Consider the following 18,842-nt stretch of genomic DNA (forward strand, 5'->3'; position numbering starts at 1 on the left):
ACCCCTCGTCGTGGTCCTGTGCCTCCACCAAGATCCGCATCATACTGGCCTGTAAAGACATTCCCAAAAGCACTGCGTGCCGGTTCTTTGCCTTCCTGCGCAACTGCTGTAATAACAAAATTACACGTTACCCCTTGCCTAACCATTTTTATATATATATATATATATATATATATATATATATCTATATCTATATGTATATACCTATATATCCTATATATCCTACGTGACTTCCGGCGTTAAAGAACCATGAAATACCGTATGGTGAACTGTTTAACATTGACGACATAACGGTGAACTATTTAATATTGACAACATGATTGATTGACGTACTGTATATAACCATATGCATAACCCCACTGGTTCATATACTATAAACGCCTGGTGGCTTTCCTGCATCCCCTGAAATAGCCCTTTTTTTTTTTTTAATATGACCTGTGCTCCTGGCGTACTGTATACCACCTATTTTCTCATTGCACCCAGTGTGCTAACCACGTACATACCGCATATCTCACCCATGTTTTTAATGACATGCTCTCTAGCCCCGCGCGTCTGGCGACTACTTGTGCCCTAAGCAATTGGCCGCCCCCCAATCCCAGCGCCGCATAAACCCTTAAAGGAGGGGGGGGCTCGCGCCTCCCCCCCGTGGTACTATTCTTTAAGACCCCGCGGACCCCGAAATTCAAAAATCGCGGCTATACAGGAGGGGGAGCGCCCAGGATTGACCCCCATTTCGGGGTCTTACCTTACTGTAGCTTGCAGGGGAGGAGAGGGACGTCCGAATCCTTAGCCAGCCAGGAGCAAGAGGCCGGACCTCCCTCCTGGCTGCTGGCTATATCCCTGCAGCCCCTCCCCCGGCCGCTCTTGCGGCCAATCCGGATCGGGGAGGCCGAGCCCCCCGGTCACCTGCTGTGCCACCCATTCAGGCTAGGCCCGCTTCATTCTACAAAGTTCTCATGTATATATGGCAGTGGTATTTTATTATGGGCTTGCAAGCTGGAAGGTGACATCATCATCATTGTGTCTGTAAATGCATTTGGCTCCTTCTTTTTAGATTTGACTTTACATTCAGGTTATTTATTTTTTGCAGGAAAATGGTAGGTAGAGCGATGCTCAGATACCGTGTGTGCACACAAACATCTTGGTAATTAAGAACGTTGATCCAGAAAAAGGAACACTGTATTTAGTCCTTGGGCTCATATATATATATATATATATATATATTCCTATACGGGGAGGCAAAAATAAAGACCTAGCGGTCAGTCTGCATGACTACCGCACATATGGTCAATATTGCACATCCCACCTTAATGGCATAAGCATCCCCATAGATATAACAGGTAATAAGATAAGGGCTAATGCCCATTACCTGCCCTGGGGGTGTGCTGGAATCCAGGACGCCAAAGCCGAATGAAGGTTCCTCTGCGTGCACTCCTGAAGTCGTGAAACAATGGAAATGGAGAGAAGCAAAGGATGCACTGCAACTGGATGATTATTGGAAAAAATATGGGGCAAACTCCAAATAAAAATCGAGGGTATTTATTTATATGGACTCACACATGGGTGTATATAACAGCCGCACCAACGCGTTTCGTCCCGCAGTACTTTATCAAGGTGTATGATGAAACACGTACCTACTGTCAGATATAGCCCATAATTCGGGCCAAAAGTATGCAAAGACGCGCTGCGCATGCGCACCAATGACCGCGTCGCTGAGTCAGGACGTAACAGCACGCCCCACCAATCCACCCCGAGCAAGGAGTGACACCAGAAGTGCGCGCCCGCAACCACACTGGAACGCATGTCGCACATGCGCATCAGTGCCGCGCCGCACAGTCCCGACGACACGCCCCAGAACCGGAAGAAGGGCAAGGAGCCACGCCCCAATGGAGGACCCGGACACATCTGAGCGCATGCCAGCGCCGTCAGTGCACAGCTAATGACTAGAATATTTAAAAACAACAACAACTTTATTTAAACACCAATTAACAATAAACAATCTACACCAGGGGAGCGCAAACTTTTTGTGCTGCGCCCCCCTGTCACTCTGCCCCCGGCTCTCGCGCCCCCCTGCCTACCTTCATTCGCGTCAGATGACGTCACACGCCCACGCAGCGTCAAGTCACATGGTGCCGCGGCGTCTATTGACGCCGCGTTGCCATGGCGACGCAACACAGACGGCTGAATCCCGGTAAGTAAACAGTTGCAGGGGCCTCACGCGATCCCCCGGCATTTAATTTAAATGCCTGGGGGAAGAGCGCGGGGCCTCTGCAACTGCCCGCGCCCCCCAGCACAATCTCCCGCCCCCCCTGGGGGTCGCGCCCCCCACTTTGCGCATGAAAACATAAAACAAAGGCAAAAGGAAAAAAGAAGAAAGCAACATATAATAAGACTAAGAAAAGATTTAAAAAGAAATTAAAGAAAACTATATATTAACCTAATGATAAATAAAGAACACGTGGTAAGAAAGACACATATTGACAATCGCAGTCATACCCAGCCATAACAAAATAAATATACATCTATTCATCACTCAAAAGAACTAATGAGTCAATGTACACTATATGAATAATGGTATAAGTATAATGACTGTGGTTGTCATATGAACATGTTTCATCACTATAGAAACAAGATACAAAGTAATAGACCCATATATAAAATAAGATCTACAAAATAATAACAAATATATATTTAAATAATTAAATAATAACATGTCAATAATTCATTATAGTTGTTAACCTTGTATAATTTCTATATGCCAAAGATGTATGCAGAGATTCATTATAGATTGCAACAAGCTTAGGGTATAATATTAAACTTGACATAAATATACATTGTAAGAAATCCGATCATTTTCATAAATGATAATTACAAGAACAGTGTAGTAACGGTCAATGATGATGAGCAAATGATACATATTTCATATTTTACAGAAAGTGGGAAAGATCCCATTCAATATTTAAACCGTGAGCCATCCTGGTCTTCAATGTAAAGATCCAGAATGCCTCACGTTGGTCCAATCTTTGGACTCTATTGCCCAATCTAGACGTTAGAGAGATACATTCTATACCTTGAAATCTAAAGTTGTGTATGCCACCATGAGGACAGTGGTAAAATGTTTGGGAACAGGATGGTTAAGATCCCCCTTGGATATCAATCGCAAATGTTCCATAATGCGGATTTTTAAATTCCTAATGGTTCTTCCCACATATTGACTACCACATCCACAAGTGATGAGGTAGACAACATATGAGGATCTGCAATTAATAAATGATTTAATCTTATGAGTTCTCCCAGTTTTTTGCAACTGATATTCTTTACCTTTTGGGTTGCTGTCCTAAACTAGGATGTCTTCCAAACTTTTTCCCCTATGTCATTTACATAGGAATATTCATCAAAGCTCTTAACCTTACAGCCTGTATAGTGATGTAAACAAATATTGCAGTCCGTAACTGCAGTAGTACATATAAAAGGCAGAAACCTTGCATGCAGTAATTACAAGCCCTTATCTCTCACTTACCTGAGAATCTTTGCAAAGGTGTTGGTGTCCCACCCCAGTTCTTCACTTGCCCTAAATTGATCTATAGGAACTGATTAACCCAAGCAGATTTCATAGTGTTGACACTAGAAGACCATTAAAAATAAGATATGTGCACTACATATTCCTTGTATGCTTATGGCTATCTTTAGCTAGGACTATAGTTTCTCCCTACCTCTCCCTTGCCACCTCTCACCCCATACCCTCTCCTTTCTCCTCTCTCCCACCCTCTCTCTCTTCTCCCCCCTCTCTCTCTCTCTTCTCCCCCTCTCTCTCTCTCTTCTCCCCCTCTCTCTCTCTCTTCTCCCCCCCTCTCTCTTCTCCCCCCTCTCTCTCTCTCTCTTCTCCCCCTCTCTCTCTCTCTCTTCTCTCTTCTCTCCCCTCTCTCTCTCTTCTCCCCCCTCTCTCTCTCTTCTCCCCCCTCTCTCTTCTTCCCCCCTCTCTCTCTTCTCCCCCCTCTCTCTCTCTCTTCTCCCCCTCTCTCTCTCTCTTCTCCCCCTCTCTCTCTCTCTTCTCCCCCCCTCTCTCTCTCTCTCTCTCTCTCTCTCTCTCTCTCTTCTCTCTCTCTCTCTCTCTCTCTTCTCCCCCTCTGTCTCTCTCTCTCTCTCTCTCTTCTCCCCCCTCTGTCTCTCTCTCTCTCTCTCTCTCTCTCTCTTCTCCCCCTCTCTCTCTCTTCTCCCCCCTCTCTCTCTCTTCTCCCCTCTCTCTCTCTCTTCTCCCCCCTCTCTCTCTCTTCTCCCTCTCTCTCTCTTCTCCCCCCTCTCTCTCTTCTCCCCTCTCTCTCTCTCTTCTCCCCCCTCTCTCTCTCTCTTCTCCCCCTCTCTCTCTTCTCCCCTCTCTCTCTCTTCTCCCCCTCTATCTCTCCCCCCCCCTCTCTCTCTCTTCTCCTCTCTCTCTCTCTTCTCCCCCCCCCCTCTCTCTCTCTCTTCTCCCCCCCTCTCTCTCTCTCTTCCTCCCCCTCTCTCTCTCTTCTCCCCCCTCTCTCTTCTCCCCCCTCTCTCTCTCTCTTCTCCCCCCTCTCTCTCTTTCTCCCCCTCTCTCTCTCTCTTCTCCCTCCCCCTCTCTCTCTCTTCTCCCCCCTCTCTCTCTTCTCCCCCCCCTCTCTATCTCTCTTCTCCCCCCCCTCTCTCTCTCTCTTCTCCCCCCTCTCTCTCTCTCTTCTCCCCCCTCTCTCTCTCTTCTCCCCCCTCTCTCTCTCTCTCTCTTCTCCCCCCTCTCTCTTCTCCCCCCTCTCTCTCTCTCTCTCTCTCTCTCTCTCTCTCTCTCTCTCTCTCTCTCTTCTCCCCCTCTCTCCCTCTCTCTCTTCTCCTCTCTCTTCTCCTCTCTCCCTTGTTTTTGATACTTTAACTACTTTTTGATGTGAATTTGTGTAATGAGGGGGGAAAAAACAAAACTGAGATGTATCCTGCTTGTTTTTTCATATTAATGTTTCCATACTGTTTTGTGTAAAATAGATTTACTTATTTTTGCATGCACCTTTTTGTTCCCCAACAGTGTCAAATGCTGCAGAAGACTGTGAAGGATTCTTATCGTATTATATGCAAACCCTGTGCTATTAAGCTTGAACTTTGTGCCAAATGTGGAAAAAAAGAAGAGATTGTTTTTCCGTAAGTAAAGGATGGAACCACAGTCTAAAATAAGAAAGCCGCCCGTGGCTTCTAGCGACTGCTTGTATCTGTACAGATTTTCTTTTCGGTTCTTGGTTATGCTGAACATCACACGCAAAGACACAAATCCACATTTTTTTCCCCTAATTTTCCCTGTAACATTAACAAATGGTACATCGTCCCCTTACCTTCACAAAAGCACTGCCAGGATTTTGCCTGAGATGTCTTTTTGTATCTTGGAGGAAAATAAATGGTCTTTCGACCCCTTGCTCTTTGTAAAACGTTGTTCATACATCTTTAAAAGTACATACAGTACTTATCAAGAGACAATAATAATGCAGTGAAAAGAGGACGGTTCTTAAAGGCGCATAATAAAACAATAAAATACATACCTTTGTGCGATGGTGATAGACATTTTAACAGTGTAAATAAACAATCTTAAGGAACGGGGTGGATCCTCCGGCGCTTGTCTCCACTTGTGACTCGGGGTACATGTAATATAGATTGAAAAAAGGGGAAGGAGGTGAGGCGACACAATCAGAAATATCAGGTGTGTAGTAACAAATATATGACTGTATATTTAAACACACATGGGGATATAAGGTCTTCCGTAGTGTTAGGGAGGACTCTGGATATTACCTCAAATATGCGCGGAAGGCGGATAGCTGAGACAAGGAGAGTGCAAAGCATGAGGACAACTGATCTGTGCACGAGTACCGGAAGACCTACCGCTGCCGTTTTCCAACCCTCCTGTAACAACAGCAAACCAACTGGAGAAGATTGCAGACTGACGATCAAACACTTGAAAAGCCGGTCTGTGGAATCTGGAGATATCCCTTCCCTATGCCATTTTTTGTTGGCCATTTGTGAGTTCCCAATCTCTTTTAATTTTGTTTGTTTATTAAACAGTGTTATACTATGTCCCCTTTTCTTTTCTATATTTGAGGTAATATCCAGAGTCCTCCCTAACACTACGGAAGACCTTATATCCCCATGTAAGTGTGTTTAAATATACAGTCATATATTTGTTACTACACTTCTGATTGTGTCCCCTCACCCCCTTCCCCTTTTTTCCATCTATATTACATGTACCCCGGAGTCACAAGTGGAGACAAGCGCCGGAGGATCCACCCCGTTCCTTAAGACTGTTAAACATAGGGGTTTGTGAATCACCTCTATAGAGACTCTGGCAGCAGGTTAACACTTTCTGTGGGACTAAAGGTTAAAATCCATTTACACACGTTTGGCGCAACTATTTCCTTTTTCTATAAGTGTAAATGAACAAACCTTGTTCTACACAAATGTGAATGAGACTGCACATAGCGCAATCTATGTATAAAAGAGGCAATTCCTTCTTGGATTAATGGGAATTAATTACCATGTCATGTTTAATATAGTTGATTGTCACCATATTTACACAAACGCCAGGCTTTAATGTCTCCATAATAGCTGAATGCTTTTGGGTATTTTAATTATCTTTACCTAAAAGTTTGGGATAAGATTGTATACTGCAGGAAGCTTGTTCATCTACTAAAATAACTAAGACGGCACGTGGCAGAGTCTAAAGCCTTTTACATTATTTTAGTTTGGCTATTGGTGGCAGCATACTTGGTATAAGGATAGAGTAGAAAGATCAATAATTATCTATGTAGCACCTTTACCCCCACTCTATGTGAGATTGGGTCGCTACCTTTATGTTTCCTGGTGCAGTGCATACCTGCTGGCAATCCAGGAGCCTCTGAGTTACTCCGCGGTGGTATGGGGAGAATCAGGACAGGCTTTCAGGGTTCTTTATTCTCACATGGCAGCGCCTCCAGTCGGCGAGGAGATGGAGGATGGTCCATGCTGACACTTCCTCTTGTCCAGACAGTAAGCCACACTCATAGATGGTTCATAGATGGTTCAACTGATGTTTATTGCATGGTCCCAGAAATCACAGCAAATCCACATTCCCTTGAAGGTCACCTTAAGGCTTGAGGCCCATCTAGGCTCCCTTTTGGTGTTCCTCCTGTATCCCCTTTATGGGATACAGGGTAGCTATTGCCCACTCCACAGGGGGAGGGAAGAGCACACTCACTTCTGGGAGAGTGCCTGTATATAACATGGAGGATGGGCTTGTAACCCTGCCCCATAACAGGGCAGGTCTGATACTGATAGGCATGACCCAGCCAGTACCCTCCCCAGGATTGACACTCTGGTTGTTGCTTGGCCCACTCCTGGATACAGTAAGTGTATCCAAAGCTGCAATAGCATACTAGGCCTTCATGAGGACTTAACCCTTCCTGTGCCTGTCCCTAGCAGGACTTATTCTGTTAAGGCCCAAGGAAAGTAATAGCGGCCTGAGGCTATGCTTTATCCAAATAATCTTTTATCTTAAAAGGACCTGAAGAAAATGGAAACGGACTCCTTTTTACACAAGAAGCAAATAGGTGAACTCCTGTGGGTATTGAATCATTTTATAAGGAAGCCAATGACATTGATAATTTATGTGGGACTGATTCAGAATGATTAGAAGGCTCATACTCCTTACTCTGTCCGCATAGGACTAGATTGAAAGATGTCATCACGCAAAAACATCTGTTTTATGAAATGGTCACTTTCATGAATCTACTTAATAGATTGCACATAATACAGATATTGCACTGAGCTCTCATTCACCCTTTAATACACGAGGAAATTAAGCCATCTAAAAGCTATACAAAACTCCATCTATCTATATCTATATATTTTTCAAAACGTTGTATGTCTGTCCCAAAGGCCAATCTGATAAGGCCAATCTGATTGGTCAGTTGGTCTGTCACTCACCCTCTGGCCAATCAGATTGGTCCGTGGACCCGCCCCGCACGCCTCATTGGTCACTCAGCCACGCTGCCCGCTCCTCGGTGCCGCCGCCTCACCTCTCCTCTCCCCACATTCCCCCTCCCCCCCCCACACCCACAGCAAACCCCAGCCTCTGCACCGCTACCCACGGCCAGAGCCGCACGCTCCTCTGCGCCACAGCCTCACCTCAAACGCTCCACCTCACCTCTCGACACACCGAATCCCGCCGAGTAACCGACGCCGCCGCCTTTCACACGTTGCCAGGTACCTCCTCATCCCCCCTCTTCTCCTCCTCCCCCCCTCCCCCCCCCCGCGGACGGGCCGGAAAGCCGTAACCGACGCCTCTCACAAGTTGCCAGGTTCCCCATCAACCCCCCCCCCGCGGCCGGGCCGGGAAGCCGGGTAGCGCCAGCAGCTATCACCACCCCACAACCACCCCCCCACCCACGGCGGCGCCAGCAGGTATCAACCCCCCCGCCCGGACCGCGAGCAGGTATCAACAACCACCCCCCACCCACCCCTTCGCGCTAGGGCAGAGGAAAAAGCAGATGGGGGTGGTAGAAGGGACACACACACACCACACACACCACACACACAGCCGGATGGGCGCGCACACACGCGCACACACGCGCACACACAGACTGGCGCACACACACCCACTGACTGACGCACGCGCACACACCCACTGACTGACGCACGCGCGCACACCCACTGACTGACGCGCACACACCCACTGACTGACGCGCACACACCCACTGACTGACGCGCACACACCCACTGACTGACACACACACTGACGCGCACACACACACCCACAGACGCACACACGCACACACCCACTGACTGACGCGCACACACCCACTGACGCGCACACACACACACCCACACACACACCCACAGACGCACGCATACACACACACACACTGACGCACACACACACACACACACACACACACACACTGACTGACGCGCGCACACACACACACACTGACTGACGCACACACACTGACTGACGCACACACACACTGACTGACGCACACACACACACACACACACACACACACACACACACTGACTGACTGACGCACACACACAAAGCCGGATGCGCGCGCGTGCACACACACTGACTGACGCGCACACACTGACGCGCACAGAGACTGGCACGCACACACCCACCGACTGACGTGCACACACCCACACACACTGACTGACGCACACACACACACACACACACACACTGACGCACGCATGCACACACACACACACTGACTGACGCACACACACACTGACTGACGCACACACACACACTGACTGACGCACACACACACACACACTGACTGACTGACGCACACACACACACACACACACACACTGACTGACGCACACACACACACACACACACACACACACACACACTACATGAAGCTGTAAAGGAGGGGGGACCGGACCTGTAAAGGGGGGGGGAGCTGGATTGATGGGAACGGGGGACAAACAGAGAGGGGGGAGACAGGGGAAGAGAGAGGGGGTAGACAGGGGAAGAGAGAGGGAGGAAGAGAGAGAGAGAGGGGGGGGAGACGGGAAGAGAGAGGGGGGAGACAGGGAAAAAGAGAGAGAGAGGAGAGCAGGAACATTACATCCCGGGTCTCTTAGTTAGTATTTGCTATAGATACATGAAATGTGTTATTTGAGCACAGCTTTCAGCCACCTCCCCCCATGTATCAGCATGGTGACATTTGGCACACCTACATTAGAGACTAGCGTCTAACTAGTAACCGGGATTACCTGGCTGGTTCGAGTATCATTAATAATGGAGTTACAGAAAAACGATATGATGTAAGTTTCTATGTCCTATAAATCATTTTTAATATATTTTTATTTTTATTAGAATTGTGGCAAAACTACAACCGACAGACGAGTCTGCATCGAGTAATCAGGAGGGTAAAGTGTGTGGTGAAGAAGAAGAAGAGGATGAGGAGGAGGACTTTGATTTTGCCATTGATTTGGATGATCCTAAGGAAGAGTTAACTGAAATAAAGATGAATAAAGAAAATTGTGAACATCTATCTAAAAACAAGACTGGTTAGCAGCTAACATTACAGAATGTCTCGGTGTGAAAATATGAGACATCTATTGATGGACACTTGTCTGCCATATCGCTTTGCTCATTGAATTATTTTATATGCATTACCCTTTTTGCTAATTGAAATGAACCCGAAGCAGTGTTTTTACTACATCAATGATTTACAATTTGTTCCTATGGGAGTGTGCATAAATTTGCTCAATGTTCTTGCTTGTTTTGTTTTTTTTTTTGTTGTTTTTTTTTTTGTTGTTTTTTTTTTTTTTTCAAATGATCCTAATAGGTGAATTATCAAGGGCCAACTGTATTTTGAAAGCACAGCAGCACCTCTGTTCTATGTGAGGTAAATAAAATGACAAGCTTACTTTTATTAGACATGGAAAAGTTTATGGGAAAAAAAAGCTGTGTGTGCTGTGCACGCGCATAGTAAGTGAAACTTCTTTGACTTTTGTCACAGAAATTGTATTTGTGTTTGTGATGTTTTAATTAAAAATCAAAATACAATTTCATTGACAAAACGCGAATAAATTTGGACTTAGAACGTGCGTGCTTGGCACACATCCCCTGTATTTGCAATAAGCGTGAATTCCTTGTGTGTGTGCCCGTGTGACTGTGTGTGTGTGTGTGTATGTGTGTCAGTCAGTGTGTGTGTGTGTGTATGTGTGTCAGTGCGTGCGTATGTCAGTCAGTGTGGGTGCGTGTCAGTCAGTGTGTGTGTGTATGTGTGTCAGTGTGTGTGTGTCAGTGTGTGTGTATGTGTGTCTGTGCGTGCGTGTCAGTCAGTGTACGTGCGTGTCAGTCAGTGTACGTGCGTGTCAGTCAGTGTGCGTGTGTGTGTCAGTGAGTCAGTGTGCGTGTGTATGTGTGTGCGTGTCAGTCAGTGTGTCAGTCAGTGTGTGTGTGTGTGTGTGTATATATATGTGTGTGTGTGTGTGTATGTGTGTCTCTCTGTGTCCTGCACCCTCTCTCCTGATTCCCCCCCCCAGAGCTGCGGACTCGCGGGGGGTCGGGCTGAGTCTCCTGACTCTCTCCCCCCCCCCCTGTCCTTGAGGGCCCCCCCTCCGGCAATGCTGCGTGGGAAGCGGCACGCTCAAACCCCCCGCTTCCCGGGTTACTGGAGCAGTAGCCGTGAGAGGCAACAGGGCACGTCGTTGGCATATGCTGACAGCGCAGCGGGCGTGTGGGGGGAATTGGTGGCTGTTAGGAGCGGCGCCATCATCCGGTTAGACTCCATGATCTCGGGGCTCCTCTCCTCCTCCAGCCCCGGCGGCGCTCAGTCAGCGGGACACAGGGAAGGGGAAGCGGAGGTAGGGAGGAGAGAGGCTGAGCAGCGGCTCCTCCTCTCACAGCCGGAGGACTTGCGGGGCTTCCGCCATCTAACTACACCCACATCGGAAGCTCTGAGCCAGCCATCTTTGTATACCCATGGCAGCAGACGTGTGGGGTTAACGGCGGCCGTTAGGAGCGGCGGCTATCGCAGCGGGTGTGTGGGGGGAGGGATGGAGGGATGGGGGAGCCGTGACGTCACTTCCGTTTCACATTTCGTGCCCCATCTCTCCCGTTTTACCCCATCAGAATAGGTGCCACTAAAGAAGTTTCACTTCAAAATCTTCATAAATATTTCAGAAGTCACCAGTTTCTAAAAAGAAAATCTCGGACATAAAATACAACCTGTATTAGAGGAATTCTGTAAACATCCATATCTGTTCAACCAAGAAATCACAAGCAGTTAATTCGCAGGAAAGCAACCAATCTCGCACTACAAACCGAAAAAGTAGATGTACCCTTTGAGGAAAAGGTCCTGTACGACTTTTTAAAATTACCATTAGAAATAAATCCTCTTGTGCAAATGGACTATCTGTTGGGTATTACATGTGTTTGTGTGCATAATTATAAATAGCTGCCTAGGGTGAGAGAAATACTTTCCTTTTCAGGAAATAAAAAGAAAAAAACAGCTTAATGAATTTGTCAAAATAGAGTTGTAGAGTATTTTTGATCACTGAAGTTTTCTTAAATATTCTACTTGGGGATTTTTTTTTATATTTCTGAGCAAGCTTATTGGAGTTTTGATACTATGAAAATGTATATGCTTGGATAAAAAATATATATTGATCATTGGGAGATTCCAAAACACTATTAGATTATGATTTGGGATTTTATGATGGTGAGGGAATTGGATATGCATGAAATGTACAACTCCTTGAAATTTTAAAAATCGGCATGCCATGTATGTCTTAAAATAATTATTGTTCCTCTTCTTCCTCTGACGTGGCTGTAACAAATGTACGTTTTTTATAGTTCATATAAACACCGATTATAGCAGCCATAACCCAGGTGATGCCCCGAAACATATAGAGGAAGGCCAAGCTTGTACATTAATGATGACCAGGGATGCTTGAAAACTAATGCAAAATTTGCCTTTAAGAAATTACCCCCAAAGCCAAAATATTGCAGACTTTGTTTGGCATCCAACCCCAGTAGCATTGAGGGGGTCTTGTTCTTGGTAACTTGAGCAATTAGATCAATTATGTGCCTGATTATTGTTGGCCGCTTGTCTACCTGGTATAAATACTACTTGATCTGTGTGTACAAGAGAGTTTAAATATGGTCCTTCCCTATTTGCCAGAATTTTAGAAAATCCTTTTTATATCCATATTTATTAAGGAAATGTGTCTATAGTTTGCACAGCATGCAGAGTCCTTCCCTTCCTTGTGTATATGGGAGAGATGGCCGCTTGAAGCACATTTTGGTGGAAAGCTGGTGTCCGAAAGTACTGAATTGAGCAAATCTAATAAGTTTTTATAATATTTGAGTAACCATGAGGGCCTTGTGATTTTGATTTCAGATTCTTGATCACCATTAAAAGTTCTTCTATAGTAAACTTTTGGTACAGCGTAATTTTATCTGAAATGGTAAATCTAGGCAGCTTGGCTGAGCTCAGGTAAGTAGCCAGTAGTTTTTGTACTGGTCGTTGTGGTTTATTTTGTTCCCATTATATGAAATTTAGAATACAATTTTTTTTTAATTCTTTAACTATAACCATGCGACTTTAGGTGAGCGTCCCAAACTTTAGCCATATAGCATGTATGTTGCAAGGGTTTTGCCTGTTCAGTTTAGCCGCTAGCCTAGAATCTGGTTGTGGGCCTTAAAAAAAAAAAAAATGGTCCATTTTAAGGATTGTTGTGCATATGAGGTGAGATATAGGTCCAGTTCACAAATCTGGCTTCATAACTTTTCGAGTGTGGCCTCCATGCAGTTTTTTTTTTTTTTAATGTTGTTTGGATGGGACCTTCACCTTTTATTGTGCTTTTTCCATTTTGGCTAATCTCTCATGTTTTTCGTTTGCGGCTATGCCTCAGCTTGCTTCTTAATGTAACAACAACACAGAGTATTGCACACTGCTCACTAACAATTATGAATAATATTTAATGACCAAGTGTTAAATAACACTAAGTGAGTGCTACCTATGTACAGAAGTTAATATCATTAACAATTGAATGATCACGTGAAGAAGTCACAAGAGCATTCACAGAAGTACATTTGGGGTGCACATCACAGTAAACATTTTTAAATTTTCTAACAATGCTATAGTGAAAAACCAAAGTGAAAGTGAAAAAAGTGAAAATCATATATACAATTAAAACACGTTGCGCTGATGTTGTAACCCTTAGCAAGATAATGAAATAATATCATATATTGACTGAAAACCTGGGCCTCTAGGCGTTAATCGCTGGTTTGTCCTCCTGCCTATTGTGGTAAAAGTAAGGTCTCAGGTATAGTGCAATTAATTGTCAGATGAAAAACAGTTGGAGGAGCGTCATCAACCATATAATATGTGCAGCACTATGTATGGCTATAGCTCTAACCCACAAGCAGCGTCCACAGTATGATAATGAATAGACCAGTGGGAGTTCCCTCACTAATAAGCTATCATATGAACGCTACTTGCTTGCAAGTAGCAGAGCTCCAACATCGCTCTCAACCAGTACTGGGTGTCCCTATGACTAGTGGCAGTGATGAAGGGTAACAATAAAGTATGGAACCATATAGTAACAGTCTATAATAGAATTGCACAATGATATGGGGGATTCCCTATAACTGAACTGTCATATAAACGTTGCTTGCTGGCAAACAACACAGCTCCAACATCGCTGTCAAGATTTACTAGGGGTCCCTGCACTGGTGTCAGATCATGGTAAGTGCTAATGTATCACTGTATAGTGTGATACTTAGCTGTGTGGAATCTCAACGTCTGCTGCTGCTGCTACAGGAAAGTAAAGCCGTCAGTGCTGCCGGAGCGCTCCTCCTAACTGCTGCTTGCTCAGGGTCAGCTGCCAACGTGAAGTGACGTCACCACGTCACAGTGCCCACGCCCTTATTTGATATATTTTGTCAGAAAGGATTTGGGGCAGCACTCTAGCCATAATAAACATATAGTCTATCCTGGAGTATGACGTGACTGGGTGAGAAAAATGCAGCCTTTTACCAAGAGGTTCAGGTCCCGCCAAGCATCCAGTAGCTGAAAGGATCCGAAGCCCTTCTTGAATGCCCTAATATCTGCTTTTCTGTGGTTGGTGGGAATAGTGCCTACAGAGCCAGTGCGATCTAGGTATAGATTTATGGTTAGGATGAAGTCCCCTCCTAGTATATTTCCTTTCACTACACTGCCCAGTATAAACAAAAAAAAAGTAAAGCATTTCGAGCTGCAATAATTTGGAGCATGTACATTTCCAATGGTAAGGCCCTGCCCATAAAGAGTCCTCACTGATCAGAAATCTCCCGTCTCTGTCCGTTCTCGTCAACTCTTAAACAAAAAGGTAGTCTCGTCTGAGCAAGATTGTCACCCCGTTTTTTAACCTGAGCTGAAAAGTGTGTGAGCATTTAAATGTATTTAACATGAGAATATAATAACCGTTATAACAGAAACGAGGGACACAATTTTTGATGCATTGTGGTTTTACATAGGACAGTAACGTCTCTTTGTAGGTATGGACCTTTCACCTGTATGATCACACAACCAGGCCAGGGCCTAAAATTAAAAGTAATCAATTTAATTTGAGGCAGGACAAGAAATAGCTAGGATTACTGACATTTGTTAGTTTCCTCTATCCTATCTATCTAACGCCTAACGCAGAATTTGCTCATCTAATCGCGCCTCTTAGAGGCCTTGCTTGGTCCGGACAGTAGGGCACACCCGGGCTCAGGATATCTATCCCCTGGCTTCCTGTGTCTAGAAGGTGGACTTAATTGCCTCGCCTCCATCTCAAAGGTTGAGAACAACTGTAGTCATCCTTTGGGATTGGGCCTCATATTCAGGCGGCCTGTTGACCCACTCGTATCCCTATATTCATAGGCCTCGTGTGGTGAGCTCCAAGCCCTGGCAATAAAGCAGAGGGCAAATCTTGTAATCCCCCAGGGCATCTCACCCACCCAGACCACCGTTGCCTCAGGAGAGAATTTGTATAGGGCAGTAGGTATCGGGCTCTCTGCCCTCATACCGGCCCCTCTGGCTTGGTCTGCGGACCTATCGCCATGCATAGTCCAGGGTTCCAGCCAAGGTCGGGCCCCGAAAGGGTGTGTGGAGGTGTCCATCCTGAGCCATTGTCCTGCTTCCAATCTCTGTTAGTCTATCGTGGCAGGAGCAGGGGAACTAAGCTCCACCTCGGGTAGCATTCTTATTAATCAGTGTTATGGGAAAGTGTATGCCGCTAGCCTTTGTAAACTGCATTTCCATCACCCGCAGAACTAATTTCTACCTCGATGGGCTTATCTTTGGCTTAGGCGTAGACCATGATGGATGGTTTCTCGGTAAACTCCAAACGGGTCGCAGTCTGTGTTGGTGTGATGCCCGGGCTGTGCAGGAACTCCAGTCCGCCCAAAGGGTCTTTTAGAGTGAAAGTTGTTCCATACCTTTTCACCGACAGACTAAAGGGATAGGCCCAGCAGTATCCCACCTCATTCTTAGAGTAGAGTTGTTACTGGGTTTAGGCTGTCGTCTGGCGATTGTCGCTGGAAACGGGTCCTGGAAGACCTGTGGCAGAAAATTCTTGAAAGTCAGATCAGTTTGACCCCGCACTGCTGAGAAGAACACCTCCTTAATTTTAAAATAATGGAACCAGATTACGACATCTCTTGGTCGGTCTTCCGTCAGGGTTTAAGGCCTCTGCGCTCTCTGGCAGCTGTCAAGTGCTAGTGATTGGTCAGGCCGGATAGTGATAAGCCATTTTGAGATGATCTCTTTCCGTTCCAGGACTGATTCAGGGATGCCGAAGGTTGTTTCTCCGGTCTATTTTCTGTGCCATCTTGTCGGTCTGCTATGTCCACCATCTGTGTCTGGATGTGTGCCAGTCTCTGACCAGCCTTCTGCGCCATTATTGTTTAGTCTCGTTAACTTTTGAGGGATTCTATTCACTCCCTTAGAGAGGATATGTCGCACTTAATCTTTTGGAGTGCTTGTTGCAGCTCTGAATGCAGCAGTTCCTTTGTTTCCATACATGTCTTCTATATCCCGCTTTGTGGAGTGCTGGCCACGGCCTATTGACTTTCCCTCTGACTCAGTCCGCACGTGGCGTCTGTGGACTAAAGCGTGGGAGTCGTCTCTGAAATCGTGTTGAGCTATTTTTTGTTTTGGCGCCATCTCTGGGTTACTTCATGTACTTGGACCCTCTTTGTGCAGTGAAGAAATTAAGCTTAAAAACCTGATATGCCATGGCTCCACAACACATGCACCCTGCCTCTTGGTCATTTTTAAAGTTTGGGGTTGTGGTACACCATAATTTCTTTTAATGGTGATAGATGTTACATCATCCCTTACTATTATTCTCATCTCTAACAAGTAAATCCTCATTCTATTTCTTCTGCTGTACTGTACATGGCCTCTTCCTCTAACATGGATTGAACACTGCTGTTTTTACTTTTCTGTAGTGTAGCTGTTACTGGGCCTCAAGGTTTTTTTTTTTTTTTTAAGTTGCCGAAAAAGGGAAAAAAAAATAGTTTGTTGAAAAATTAAAAGATTATAGTTTAAATAAGATAGTTAATCATGTTTATAAAAGTTTGCTACATGTAAATTTTTAGGGTAGATTAATCATGATTTTCTACTTCAAGCCTGTGTTAATTGCCTTTTTTTTTTCCTTCTGCAAATTCCTGCCCTAGCTAGCCACTGCCACTACTAGCCAGTGTTTCTTATGCATTTTCAAATGAAGCAGCATGCAGCAGGTATTGCTATAAAAAGATAACTTGTCACCATGTTTAATGTATTCACACGTAAACAACGGGGGGGAGGGGGGAGGGGGGAGGGAGGAGGGGTGTGTATCGGCCATGCACATGGCTGAACATTTGCAAACCAATTCAACCAGCTAACCATCTGCTTTCTGCAGAGTTGCCTCAGGTTAGAGGGACAAGAGCCGTTGTTATGGAGAGATCGAACAGTAACTAGTACCATAATTTCCAGTGTATAATCTGCTTTGGTGTATATCCCTGGTGGTGTACATCTGCAGCTGAAATTGAAAAGAAAAAATTATGCACACCCAAAAAGAAATGCGTACCAGTAATCTTCAGTTGTTATACTTTTACCAATTTTCAGATGTTTACACTGGTACTTTTATACTTTTATTCAGAACCATCAAACTCAGAATCGTCAGTGTCCGAGCAAAACATTTGTAAATATTCGCTGTTTTAGAGATCAAGGTCGTCGTTTTCAGTTATGAAAAGGCCAGAAAGGGATTTGGGGCCCGAGTGCACTGGCAAACATATGTAAAAATATATTTTTTTATTTACAGGTGAATTTTCTCTTATTGAGATGTCCATATAAAGCATACAAATGAAGGGCTAGTATTCTTGTGAAGATAATGCCAACCTGGTTGTTTCTCTGAGAATATGCAGCAACCAGGAAAAAGTAGCATCCAGAGTTCCTTCTAAAACCCTATGGTCTACAAACTTAGCCCATTTCAATAGATAGTATAATTGATTGAATAATCGGGAAACTCACATGCTGCTGTATTGTATATCCTTGACTAGAAAAAGATTTTGATCATCGGAGGGAATCCTTCAGTGGGCGATCCGCAGAGGTTTGCAAAAACAAGATGTGGCATACCACCAATGGCAATGAATAGAGAGAGAGGGTGACTTCCATAAAAATGAAATATTCAGACATGAAGAAAAACGGAGGCACAGCAACCCACCTACATGTTTCACGACAAGCACTTTATCAAGGTGATAGAGCACTTAGCGCGAAACATGTTGGTGGTTTGCTGTGCCAACTGTTCATTTTCAATTAGACTGCAATCATTGCTATCTTCTGAATCGCCTGCCTCAGAAATTCACGCTTTTTGGAATGCATATGTAATTGCTTGAGTGCTTACTTCATCCCAAGCTTCTTCCTTCACCCAATATGTCACTTCGGAAAGTGTTTGTGTTTTTGTGTGTTCCTTCAGACATTCATTTTCCCCCAAAGTTCTCACCTTTTTGACTTGAAGGATTTGTTTACTCCAACGTCCAACGGCTGTAACTTTTTTTGTAAATCCTCAGAAACATCTTTGCAAGCGCTTTTGACTTTGGTTTAAATGTCAGCTTTCACAGAGTGTATTAAGAAACCTTTTTGGGGTGAAAAAACACTCCTTTTGCGTGTTTGCCACAATGTGTCCAACCACCTTGCCATAATACTCCCGTACATCCAACTCTTTTCGTTTGCTTTGACTATAACACCTTTAGGAAACTCTTCGTTGGGTATAGTTTTCCTTGGAGAAAAGTTGGATCCTCTGATTATTTTCTAAAGCAGCAGAACAAGCCAAAACAACAGTAA

At 45.0% G+C, this 18,842-nt stretch overlaps 1 protein-coding gene across 1 annotated transcript in view; it reads left to right on the top strand.

Moving 5' to 3' along the window:
- The window catches only part of C1H9orf85 (chromosome 1 C9orf85 homolog), a 44,900-nt gene extending 34,649 nt beyond the window's left edge, over positions 1-10,251 (top strand). Inside the window, exons 4-5 of the mRNA XM_075598098.1 lie at positions 5,033-5,145; positions 9,851-10,251. Coding sequence (XP_075454213.1) covers positions 5,033-5,145; positions 9,851-10,049 — 312 coding nt within the window. The 3' untranslated portion in view covers positions 10,050-10,251. The remainder of the gene's footprint in view (positions 1-5,032; positions 5,146-9,850) is intronic.
- Positions 10,252-18,842: the final 8,591 nt, after the last annotated feature.

Source organism: Ascaphus truei, chromosome 1 (genome assembly GCF_040206685.1).
Source record: "Ascaphus truei isolate aAscTru1 chromosome 1, aAscTru1.hap1, whole genome shotgun sequence".
Classification (NCBI taxonomy): domain Eukaryota; kingdom Metazoa; phylum Chordata; class Amphibia; order Anura; family Ascaphidae; genus Ascaphus; species Ascaphus truei.